Genomic DNA, 13379 nt, shown 5'->3' with positions numbered 1-13379 from the left:
GCAATAGCACGAGGAAGAGGAGGATGCGGAGATGGAGGAAGAGGATGAGGAAGAGGGGGGAAAAAAGAGGGAGAGAGGCACTGGGAGAACTCTTCTGGGGAGGGGAAATCATAGGCTACAGTGAAATTTGCTGTGTTGATTCAACAATGTGAGAATTGATTAAATATCGTCCACTGTAAAACATTGCAAGCCAGTTAAACGTGAAAAAGCAAGTTCCCCTGATGCCTTACGTTTGTAAGTTAACTCAACTCAAGAGTTAACTTAAATCAAGGCTTTCTCAAGTTGAGCTACATAACTTTCAAACTTAAGGCAGCAAGGCAACTTTTAACAGGCTGCAACATTTTACAGTATCTAGAGTGTATTTGGTCACAGATTACTCTCGAAATGTTGAATTAACACTGGTGTTTTTGACTGTATAGTTTTTTGGCAGATCGGAGCGGTTTGTAGGGAGAACATACTGGAGCGTTGTCAGGGGGGTGTGGAGGACCTTCCTCAGTGCCTGGAGTGTTTGTGCATGACAGAACTGAAAGGAGAGAAGAAAACAAACAAACAAGACAGACAGACAGACAGACACGCGCATGCACACATACACACACACACACACACACACACATACGCACACACACAGATGTACAAAACATGCCAACAGTCATCAAAGAAGGAATGAGAGCGTGAGACTCATAAAGGGCAAAGAAGGAGAAAAAATCACTTGAAAAAAAGAAACCACTTGTCATCAGGTGGTCTGCATGGTCATACCTGCATTGCAGTGGAGATGGAGAGAGAGAGAGAGAGAGAGAGAGAGAGAGAGAGAGAGAGAGAGAGAGAGAGAGAGAGAGAGAGAGAGAGAGAGATATGAAGGACAGAAAGAACGAGAGAGAGAAATACAAAAGGGAGTGAGTGAGAGAGACACTCCCAATCAAAGAGAATCGGAAAGAGAGAGATAGAATACAAATGAGAAGAAGACAAACTTGTCAGACCAAGAGGATAGAGAGGTGGAGAGATGATGAAATAAAAAACACAGATGCGGATGAGAGTGCATGCATGATGTAGACCTCCAAGCCTCTGGGGGGCAGGCTTTAGTCAGAGGGACAGCCAAAAATGCGCCACGCCACGCCAGCCAGGCACATGCGCAAGCGAGCAAAAGCTGAAATTGTGTGAATTCCTGTAGGACCTAATTGTGTCATGGTTCTTCTCAGAGTTTGTATGTGTGGTCATCAAGTTTTTTTTCTTATCTATGTGACCTTTATGTGGTGAAGCGTGAGTGTCTCAAAGGGGAAGCACATATATAAAAAAAGCTGTTGAAAGAGAACAGAAGGCGTCCAAGTCCCATTCCTCGCCGTCTAGCCTCCCTAGTCTTTGCAGTAAAAGAGCACTCATGCTGTTCTATGTTTGCTTTGCTGCATGTTCAAAGCACAGCGTAGGTCTGGGAGTCTGGCTGAGTCATCGCAAGTAGTGATAAAGGAAAAAAAAAACAACTGCAGGCCAGGTCAAGGCAGTTAAAACAGCCGTCTATGAATTAGCTCGCTTGGAAAAAAAAAAATCCATTTCATCGTTCATATTATAGATAGTACACTGCCTCAGCGATATCGGAGCCAAATTCGTCATTTACTCAATGTGCAACAGCGGCTGATATACCGGGGTCGCTGCCTTTTTCATAACCTTAGAGATAAAAATGCAGGCCTCATCTTCAGACGGCCCATCTCTTCTGCTTGTGCAGAGTGCGTCACATGGGATGGTGTTACCACAGGACTCTGGGCCTGCTGCAAAGAGGAAGGCGGGTGGGCGGACGATAACCATCTGATATTTCGTCATATTCACATCGCTCTCTCTCTCACACACACACACACACACACACACACACACACACACACACACACACACACACACACACACACACACACACACACACACACACACACACACACACACACACACACACACACACACACAGAGTGATGGACAACCTGGATTCAAAATCTATAATACAGTGCAACTTATCCAAAAGACCTGGTTTGCCTGTCCAATTTGGACAGGTACATGTAAAACTGGGTCTTTTGGAATACGTATGTGACAGGATTGTCTTCTGAATCCAAGTTAGCAATCACTGCACGCACGCGCACGCGCACGCGCACGCGCACACACACACATTATGACTGTGCATTATGACATCCTGCATGACATCACCTTTATTTACATATTGGTAACCTACCAATATGTAATAGCCGCCTCAAATAGCTACCACAAACACCCCCCCCTCCCAAAAAAAAAGAGCAACAGAGTGTAGGGGTAACTGGTGAGCAGTTGTTGGCTGTTCTAAAGATAAATTAAGAAATTAAATAAATCCAGTGTATCAGCCACAAACGCAGTTCTGAAGATTGCATCCTGCTGTACCTATTGGAGCCTCATGTATGCTAATCATCATTCTCGTAGTCTGTTCTGTTCCTGTCTTCGTTACCGGGTTGTCAGTCAGTGAGCCATCTTCCGCCACCACTCTCACAGGCTCTGGGGGTGTTTTACTCTTAGAATTCTTCGTAGCCAAGTTTGGGTGGGACCCATACAGCACTCGTGCTGGGTCCAGCCACCATGGGTAGCTAGCCCATGGTGGCCCCGGTGGGGTCTATTCCCTCCTGTCAGCTGTCTCTCCATGCTGTCACAAGGTCTTCCCCTTGTTGCCAGCTGCACTTTCACAGCAGTCACTGGTTAACCAGATGATCAGATCTGTTGAGTAGGACAAGATGTTGTTATCCCAATAGATACCTAAGGCACCGACAAGACACTTAGGCGATCAAGTGAGTGATGGAATCCCTTGGGTTATCAAGTGCGCGCCCTCCATCTTGGGTGTTTCGCAGATGAGCCCACGACACCACAAGAGGGTTCAGCAGTGAATCCCAGCGTCCCAGGTTCACTCCCATCAACCATCATTCACTTGGAGCCCCAGGCCAGCTCCTTCCTTCTGGCCCACAGCCACTGGCTCCCCTTTTCAGCTGCCCTGGTGAGGTCCTTGATGGCCTGCCTGTATACCTTCCCTCGCACATTTGCACTCATCGGCTGGCATTCCAGCACTGCTGCAAGACTTCTGAGCACCTGGTTGTGTCGCCAGGTGTAGCGCCCTTGGGTAAGGCTGGTCTTGCATCCCACTAAGATGTGCTTTAGTGTTGCTGGGCTTGGGCACAAGGAGCATGTGGGGTCACCACCATACAATGGGGCACCTAAGTTCCTGGTTCATGGGGCAATAAGTTGCAAAAAATTGAATGGAAGTGAACGAGGCGAGTCGTGGTGGATTTGTGGTGCATTGGTGGAGGTTCAAGGTTTGGATTGGTGTCGAAAAACCACTCATTTCAAGCCCAGTAATTATTTTTTTGACTCCCCCTGCCCCATGAACCAGGAAGTAGAGGGCGTGACTTAGGTGGCCCATTGGCTTAGGTTTGCAGGTGAAGCTAAGACATCATACGCAGCTCTGATGGTAAAGCTTGCCCTGAATGCCTCCATCTCCCATAGGTCTTTCCAGGAGAGCTTTCTTTTCTCAACTCCTTCCCAGGCCATCCACTGCCCCTGTTTTGCCTGTGCCACGGCTTGCTCCAAGTTGGTCTGCTAGTTCCAAGGCCAAGACCACTCCTCCCTTCCTGAACATGAACCAGGTCGGTGCTGCTTGGGACACAAGTGGGTCACAGGAGTCTTGGAGCGTCATCTCCAGTCTGACCTTGGCATCCCCCTGCCTTAACGACTATTGGGATACCCCTACCCCTACACATGAACACACAAATAGGAGGGGGAGGGGTAAGGGGTAGGGCCAAGGGGTGAATTGAGATAGAGGGCCTCTCTCAAAACCTAGTGCAGTGCACTTCCAAGTGTATCAGCCTAATTAGTCACGTCCAGTGATTGGATACTCTATATTAGTCACACCCAGTGATTGGATATTCCTTAGAGTTCACCAAAGAGTATCCAATGACTGGGCGTGACTAATTAGGCTGATACACTAGGAAGTGCACTGCACTAGGTTTTGAGAAATGCCCTGAGCCTTGTGCTCCTCCTCCAGGCTAGTGATGGGAAGTTTCAGCATCCCTCTGCCATAAGGCTCAATGCTACTGAGGCATCTGGGAAGACCAAGTCACTTCTTGGCATAGGCGTTGACCAGTCTCTCCAGTTTTTCCACCTTTGAGAGTGGAACCTTGTAGAGGGTTAGTGGCCAGAGGAGACTTGTCAGGAGACCATACTGCATACACCAGTTATTTTGTGGATTTGCATTACCACCATTGAAATTCTGTACTGAACATTTCCTTATTTGTGGACAAACAAGTAATCAGCCAGAAATTAAATAATTGTTAATTACACTTTTGTATTTTGTGTTACAATAACACGGGAAGAGTAAATAGCAATGTATGAAATGTTATGAAAGATATGTTGTTGAAATTCTGTGTTGAATTAGTAATCATTTCTGTGTATGTCTGACCTGACACCACCAAAATTCGCCTACTGTAAATGTTACACATTTCTGCTTGAAAAACAGTTAGTTATGTAATTGTCTAAAATGTTTTTGGTACTTTGGTACAAGGAAACTCTGTCAACTTTGATGTGGTAGGCCTACCACCCAGAATTCTCTAAGGTCAATCATAGTGCAGTTATGAAGCGGTCAAAAGCTTGTGGGTTACGGCTGCAGGGAAACCAAGGGTTAATATCTGAAATTGGCATATCACCCACTCTTATCTTGATGGGTAAGTGTCGGGAAACAACAAATAGCAAAACTAAACAACCCACTATGAGGTATAAAGTCAGGTTTGGCAAAATGTTGGCCTTTGTGTCTCAGACTTGGAAAACCAGGCTTTTTGGGTGAATGCCCCGACCCCGAACATACATGACCCCACCCCCACTGATGTCCATACCTCACCTCCCGTTCTTGTACACATCCTACAATGCAGTAACGTGCGCTGAAGTTTATGGCTGGTGAGGCACTGACTTTTCCAATATCAGATTTTCAAATATACAGCTACAGTATTAGTAAATATTTGCCAAATAGGCCTACCGATAAGTTTCATATGTCATAGCTTTCTTAACATAAGGTAGGCCTACACAGTGCGGCGCTACAGCAAGACTGTTGGGGAAGCTAAAAAAAAAAAATATATATATATAAAGAAAAAGAAACGGAACATTCCCATGTGCAACTGCAACACATATCCATTCTGGCTATTGTATGTTAAAACGGCTTGCCATATGCTCGTGCCGTGCGCCAATGGAACTCTCAAACGCGACAGGCACACACACGCACACACACACACTGAAGGCAGGGAAGGAAGAGGCTAGTTGCCAGACCATGGACTATTATCTCCCGAAAATGTCTCCAGCAATCAAATCATACACCCGAATGTCCACACCTTTGTTTCTATTGACATTTTCATGTGCAATGTCACTCTGTCTACCTCCATCAGACCGGTATCAAAACTCGCAATCAAACTCGCAAAACTAATGACGAGGCAAAATGCGCACACACCGGGGGGAGACAGGAGAGCAAAGAAGCCAGCTGATTGACCATATATTACCATGGCCAAAAATATCATATGGGTCTATCATATCCAACAGACATATCAGATGTCAGTTTTGCAGCCCAAATAATACAAATATGCTGTGATTTTGAATTTCTAGTTGAAGTAGCTTGTAATGATGTAGTTCGCTACATTTTACAGATGGAGCTAGCTTAATATTTCTATTGGATGTAGCTTGTCTAGAGGAGCTAAATGTTAGCTTACTACTAGGTTCTACAAGTAGCTTGCGCTGTGCAGCCAGACACTGTTCTCGCTGCCTCGCACTGTACACTATTCACTACAGTCACACGCAGATGCCCAACAAACACAAGCGAATCTACACACATCACATTACATGGTAACTAAACCACCCTGGCAGCCCACCATGAATTCAGGAAAGGTGTGCATTTTTGAAAGTGGTGTTAGCTTGGTGACAGGATAGCACAGGTGCTTTGCTTTTAAGTGAGGGCTAGTTAGACGGAAGACAAGTAGACAGCATCGATAACAACATTGACAACAACATTGCCACCAAATAGTAAACTTAGTGCTTCGGCGAGCACATCAGGGGGGAAACGGATTTCCTACCTTATTCTGTCCTGTTCATTCCTGTTACTTGAAGCTCTTAGTTTCGTTATGAAATCCACTTCCATGGTAGCAGTCAAAGTGAACAAGCTAGCCAACACTAATGACACGACCGACTGAACTTCAGATTCGCTATGACGTAGCTGCCAGCAAGACTCTCAATGCCAGAATGAGATTGCGGCCAGACTGCTGCTGGCCTCAACACTGTATCTTTCAGTGGGCGTTATGCCAAAGCGGTCAGAGTAAAGAAATGATAATCACACGTAGAAAATAGTAAAAAATTATCAGGAAAATGAGGGCACACCATACATATTTCTATTAAGTGTATAAAAACGTTTAATACAATATTACCAGGTTGCATACACAGAACGAGCAAAATGGCGCATGCGCACAAGCTTGTTAACGAGGGATTGCGCAATCCGGCGTGAGGCAAACTAGAAGTTGCCCCAAATTCGGCATATTGGGAGCAATTTGACATGCAATGGGCAAATATTACGATTTTGGCCACGAAAATGATTGAAAATGATTGAAACTGTTTAACTACTGCACAAATGATACTTATGGTGCAGATGCTCGAAAACAATAGCCTAGTTATTATTGTTACTATTATTCATATTTACTGCACTCCAGTGTTAATTTCGTCAACCACGACGATGACGAAAATATTTCGTCAACGCCCCTTTTTCCCTTGACGATGACGAGACGATGACGCACTAAAAATTGCCTCAAGCAAATCAAAATATGACGAAAATAAAAAAATATTTTCGTCAAGGAGACTAAGACGAGACGAAATTTACAAGCCATGGACGAATGGACATTAAAAATATATAATTATTTATAATTAATTTGTAATTTGTAATTGTAATATAGGCCTAAGTGTCTTGAACTTCATAGGTGATTGCGCGCTCACGCTGTGTTGCCTCGCTTGTATCTGCTGGCAGCCAATGCATGGCACGGCTCAGTCAGTAGTTCTGTAGCCTAGTAGTTCAGTGAGTCCATTTAAGTTGAGTTTAGGTCCTAAAACATTCCCAGAGAAAGTTGGCCGACGTTGAGGGAAGTGTTCATTTTGAAACATGTTCAACAACCCTCTTATCCATGACGAAGTATGTGTTTCTGCAGTAGGTAATGACAGTCGCGCCAATCCTCCTCTGATACTGTCATTCTAAACCTCCTCGAGCTTCCACTATTCTCCTTTTCACTTAGGCTGTCTTAGCCCGTCGTTCGTTGTCTGTTCTTTTTTTGTAATGTTTGCTATATTTGTTGTTTAACCATATGAGTAGGCAGCAAGCAAATCATGAAGGTCGGGTTTGTGAATTTATTTAAACCAGTCACCGCGGGAGCGCGCGACAGCAGGGGGAAAGTTGGCCTGTCTAAAGTAACAGAGGCACGGCTACTGTAGCCTAGTTTTGAAAAGAATCAATGGATGGGCGATCGCTAAGGAGTTTTAAACTGTTGAGATTTGAAACTTGTTCTCGTCGAGAGCAACGCTAAAAGACCCAAGGAAGTCGACAGCATTTCCGTGCGTCTTCAGCGTCTTCCTAAGTTCCAAAAACTCTTTCCAGGTCATGCTTATCGAGCCTCGACACCCCGACAAACAAAACAGCATTAGTGTTTAAATATTTGTATGTGCGTGTCCTTTCTATCGTCCAGTCTGCATACCCCTGCCTAACTATTTTTCCTGGGACTTTTGCAGGGCATAGCCTACGAAGTGTGCTCGCGCAATCTATTTAAGCCTATTCCACACATGCCGCACGAGTCATTATCGTTCTCTGCTCGCATTGCCAATTGAAAACAAAAACCGCTAACTTGCATAGTCTAACATCAGCAGTATTTTATCTGACTCATGGTCATCGGGAAGCACTATCAGGGAGACACTTCTTGAACTTCATGCAGACTTGGGATGTCTGGTCTTCCCACTGCCGGCAATCTGCAGGCTTTAAGTCCCGCGGTCAGGTGAAGAAGAGCATGTAGCTTCCTCCGTGATCAAACTCAAAATGAAATACCGGTTGGCCTATAATATGCAGCAGCTTCTAATGCACGAGAGAGAGAGAGAGAGAGAGAGAGAGAGAGAGAGAGAGAGCGCAGCCTGCACCTGGATGTGTGTGTGTGTGTGATGCTCTTTTGCTCTATGATGTTGAAATTACTGATTTGGGTTTTGGTGGAAAATGACCAAGTAACAAGGTGAATATTTGCTGCAATAGGCAATATTAGTAATACTTTGTGAAATAACAATAGCCATTGTAGGTTATTTATTTTACATAATATTGACTAAAATGACTAAAAATTGAAATGTTGACTAAAATGACTAAAATGACTAAAATTTGACTATGACTAAAATTGATTTTCGTCATTTTGACTAAGACTAAGACTAAATTGGGAAGGCAATGACTAAAATATGACTAAGACTAAAATTGATTTTCGTCATTGTGACTAAGACTAAGACTAAATAAAAAAAAGCTGACGAAATTAACACTGACTGCATCTCATCATTCTCATGTAGGGTTGGTGAGGCACTGCCTCCCCTGCCGTATTGGAGCGCACGTGCCTGCTACAATGTAAACAAACACAAAAATAAGTATGGTATAGGGTATTTGGTCACCATAACATGAATGGGAGCAGAAAACTGTTGTAATCTATGGCTGCAGCACATCCGGCATAAAAGGCTCAATATCTGGAAATGCTCAAGGGATGTCACCGGGCACCCTCTGGAATCTTAATAGGTACACCTTGGGTAACAACAAACTGCAAAGAAAAAAACTTTATCAGACGAAGCTGGGTTGGGCTGATATTTGGCGTTTGGCTGCCGGACTACTGGCATCATTATTTCATATGACTCAACCGACCGCAACCCGAATATCACTAAAAGACATTCTTGACTCGTGCCTGTGGGTGACCGCGGATGACCTCTGGCACCCACTCAATTCGGGTCAGCCCGTGCAACACTGACATAAACACACACACACACACGAACATGCACGCACGCACACTCACACGCACATGCACACGCACACACACACACGCACGCGCAATACCAAACATCCCTTCTGATGCCAGAATTTCAAAAAAAGGGGAAACATGGAGGTCTAGCTGTCTTTTTGTCACCTCAATTTGTGTCGACAGGCAGCAGGCAGGGCCACAGTCGTCATCACTGACCTACATCTTAGCATCCTGCCGGTTCTGGAGACCGAGCTTTTGTAAGAATAAACAAAACAAGATGTCCGCCTTTCGGTGTGTTTTGTTGCTGTTTGTTTCCCTTACCTTTCTCCTGATGTCTGTGAACTGGGAGAAGAGCAGCGACAGGTAGAAGGAGAGCTGCAGGACGTAGTAGTAGTGTAAGTCCACCGTGAGAGCCTGAGAGAGAGAGAGAGAGAGAGAGAGAGAGAGAGAGAGAGAGAGAGAGAGAGAGAGAGAGAGAGAGAGAGAGAGAGAGAGAGAGAGAGAGAGAGAGCGAGAGAGAGCCGCTAAGCAAATGACGGCAACTTCAGTATCACAAATGCCTGCTGCACTCACGTTAAGGGGACAGACCGTGCCAAAAAACAGAGAAAAGACAGAAACAGTCTGACTGCCTGGTTCCAAAACAAAAACATCAAAAGCTCGATCTAACATCAAAGTCCAGTAGATGTGCTGGACAATTTGTAAGGTTGTGCTGAGTGAGCATGGATACTATGAGGCAACAAAGCAGAAAAATAATCATCACTTTTGCTTTGAAGAGTCATACTTCTTTCCCTGGCTAATTCCCACATTCCACATGTTACATGTACCTGTGATATTCAAATGATACTTAATAGAGAATTAGTTAAGATTTAAATCTAGATCCAAAGCACAATTTTACGAAACATAAAATGCAAAAAAGCTAAAACAATGTTTTCAGTCATATTCACAGTTATATGGTGAAATTTACTACCAAGTGAATTTGACTACTATAAAAAATACATCTTATGATGCAGTGTGCTTTAACAGGATTAATAAGCGGGATAATCATGTAGAGTCCTTTCACAGTCCTGTGAAAAGCACTACTATAACAGAAAAAAACAAGTCTGCCGTTACAAAGGGACTTCACACTATCTATCCCAGCTGCGCAGCTCACCTGATACGGGTAGTTGTACCAGCATTCTCTAGTGTTCCACAGCCACGGACTCTACAGGAAACAAAAATACAAGAGGAGTGTTAAAGGTGCACTGTGTAGGATGGTGGCCAATGTACTGTATGTATTCCAACTAGGGATGCAAACGATTAATCGACTTTAATCGATCAATGCATTAATCGATTAAAAAACATTAATCACAATTAATCGACAATTCAACTGACAAGAGACCCAGGTGAAATGGGTATGTGAAGAGTGTGTGTGAAGAGGGGTGTCAATAGTGGGAATATTTAAATCACCTTTGGATTAAAGAATTGAAATAGAATGAATTTAAATGTGGTATTTTATCTCAATATTGAATTAAAACTTTTAGATTTAGTAAGGTTTTTTTTCGAGAAACATTGAGATTTCGGGGGGAAAACGCTGCTCATCACCTAATCGCAAGTCGATCGATAAGGCTATCAACTAATGATTAATGAATTAATCGATAATTTGCTTCCCTAATTCCAACTATGCTGCTTATCAAATATTTGCTGCATGTTGGCAAATTTGAACTTTTCACAAATATTTACTCAATAATAAACTAATATTTAAAGATCCACCTTTTAATGTATGAAAACTGCAATTTCCCCAGTGATAATTAATCATTTGATGGTGTTAGTAATCATTAATGAAAAAGGTAACATTTGTGAATGGGCAGCATGAATTCCGGAAAGAAAGTGCTAAACATATTACCCAGAGCACCATTAAAAAGAAGCATACCACATGTTCACCAGGGTTGTGAAGTTGCATTATACATGTTTTTTGGGTCACTGTGCAGCATTTTCCATAAAACATTTGTCAGTCAATTAAGGTGGGGGAGATTAGCCCATTAGACCTAACAAGCAGATTCGTGCCTAGCACGATTGGACAGGCTGTCTTGTGCAGTTTCAAATGAAATTGAAATAATGCTATTGTTAAATAAACCTTGCAGCAGTGGTGTGCACATTTTTCTTCTTTCTCATATTAAAACTAGAAGCACTCAGAGAGCGCAGACCTCTGCCAAGGAAGCTGCTTGATGGGACATTTGACTATGTTATACCGTAAGTCTTTCTGCCTTCTTTTTGTGGAGTCCCCACAATTCAATTTCTAGTCACTAGGGGCGTCTAGATATATAGGCCAGCAATGGTGAAGAAACCTTTAAAAAGTCCTGGTTCCAGTTCGTGATCCGGATCACCACCAGAATTGAATCACTTGTTCCTTGTGCCATTACTAACAACTCCACAAAGTTTCGTCCAAATCAGTTGATTAGTTTTTGAGTTATCCTGCTGACAGAATCTTTTAAAAAGTCCTGGTTCCGGTTTGTGATCCGGATCACCACCAGAATTTAATCACTTGTTCCTTGGGTCATTATCAACAGCTCAACAAAGTTTTGTCCAAATCCGTTAATAAGTTTTTGAGTCATGCTGCTGACAAACAAACAAATTAACAAACAAACAAACAAACAAAAAAACAGACAGACAATCAGACAGACAAACCAACGCGACCGAATACATTACCTGGCTCCTTGGCGGAGGTAATTATCCCATAAAAATAAATGCCATGCCTCCCACACAGAGGACCAAAAAACACACTTAAACATAAATAACTATAAATGGGAACTGGACCAGAGACATGAAAATGCCAGATGCAAAAATAAATGCATGGATGGTGAGAAAAGAAATGCTTATTTTTACCACTGTGAATTTACTTACGCAAACAACTAAGTTTTTGAAAAAGAAAAAAGAGACCGATGCAATACTTGGAATGACAGAACATGAACTGACATTGCAGAACATTGCAGCATGGCTGTGTGTGTATATGAGTGTGTGTGTGTGTGTGTGTGTGTGTGTGTGTGTGTGTGTGTGTGTGTGTGTGTGTGTGTGTGTGTGTGAGAGACAGAGAGAGAGAGAGAGAGAGAGAGAGAGAGAGAGAGAGAGAGAGAGAGAGAGAGAGAGAGAGAGAGAGAGAGAGAAAACCAACGCTGTGTGTATGTATGCATGTTTCTGTTGATCTGTGTATGAATGTGTGCATACTGTAAGTCCATAAGTAAGCAGAACTGTGCAAACTGTGCGTGTCAGACTATGCACCACAGGCATATATTATAAGCTGTGTGTGTGTGTGTGTGTGTGTGTGTGTGTGTGTGTGTGTGTGTGTGTGTGTGTGTGTGTGTGTGTGTGTGTGTGTGTGTGTGTGTGTGTGTGTGTGTGTGTGCGTGCGTGTGTATGTTGTCTGTCAGCCACTATAGACTCCATCGGGTCCTTAATAAGCTGCCAGCTCATCTATGGCCCGGGGCCTAACGCTAATACACAGAACTGGGTGCTGCCTCCGTGTGAATACGCCTGAAATACCTGCTCCAGCTTTTCATGTCCTACATCAGGAGACTGAGACAGAAGAGAAAGAAGAGATGTGTGCGTGCGTGCGTGCATGTGTGTGCGCGCATGTTTGAATATCTGTATGACAGAGTGTGCCACTGTCTGCAAGAAACAGACAAAGAGAGTGTTTCTCTCTCTCTCCCTCTTCCTCTCTCTGTGTGCGTGTGTGTGTGTGTGTGTGCGTGTATGTATGAACCGGCACAACACTTGTACACGTGTGCCAAAGAGAGAAAGAAAGACAGACAGACAGAGAGAGAGAGAGAGAAAGAGAGACAAAGAGAAAGGAGAGACAGAGCGAAAACAGACACTAAAGAGACCTGACAAGGCTGCGCTACTCAAACCCACAGGACACTTTTGTATGACATTTGTGATGTAGCATTAACCTTTATGTGAGAACACTTGCGGCCACAATGTAAACAGGTGACAAGAAGCCACAGCATCATACTATATACAGAGGCAGCACAGTATATTTAAAGGAGCAGTATATATAAAGCAAGGCAGAGTGTACATAATGGGCAGCCATGGCTCAATGGTTAGAGTGCTGGCCTTCAGATCAGAGGGTAGCAGGTTCAAATCCCACCCTTACCAGCACCTTCGTCCATGACTGAAATGCTCTTGAGCAAGTTACCTTACTCCGCGCTGCTCCAGGGCCTGTAACCAACATCATGCACCTAAATAACTGCAAGTCGTTTTGAATAAAAGCGTCAGCTAAGTGCAATGTAATGTAAATAAGAAGTGGCAGATGCTGTTCATGAGCGTCCTAGAAGCAGCAGGCCCAGGGGAGGGCTCATGACACATTAGAGA

General features: G+C 43.7%; 1 protein-coding gene across 2 annotated transcripts in view; it reads right to left on the bottom strand.

Annotated features, from left to right (window-relative positions):
* The window catches only part of cers6 (ceramide synthase 6), a 54059-nt gene that overhangs the window by 14712 nt on the left and 25968 nt on the right, over positions 1–13379 (bottom strand). For both annotated transcript variants that reach the window (XM_063214075.1, XM_063214077.1), the window contains exons 5-6: positions 10186–10236; positions 9357–9449 (exon numbers count right to left, since the gene is read on the bottom strand). In XM_063214075.1, coding sequence (XP_063070145.1) covers positions 9357–9449; positions 10186–10236 — 144 coding nt within the window. The remainder of the gene's footprint in view (positions 1–9356; positions 9450–10185; positions 10237–13379) is intronic.

Source organism: Engraulis encrasicolus, chromosome 13 (genome assembly GCF_034702125.1).
Source record: "Engraulis encrasicolus isolate BLACKSEA-1 chromosome 13, IST_EnEncr_1.0, whole genome shotgun sequence".
NCBI lineage: Eukaryota > Metazoa > Chordata > Actinopteri > Clupeiformes > Engraulidae > Engraulis > Engraulis encrasicolus.
This window is presented reverse-complemented; position numbering and strand designations above follow the sequence as displayed.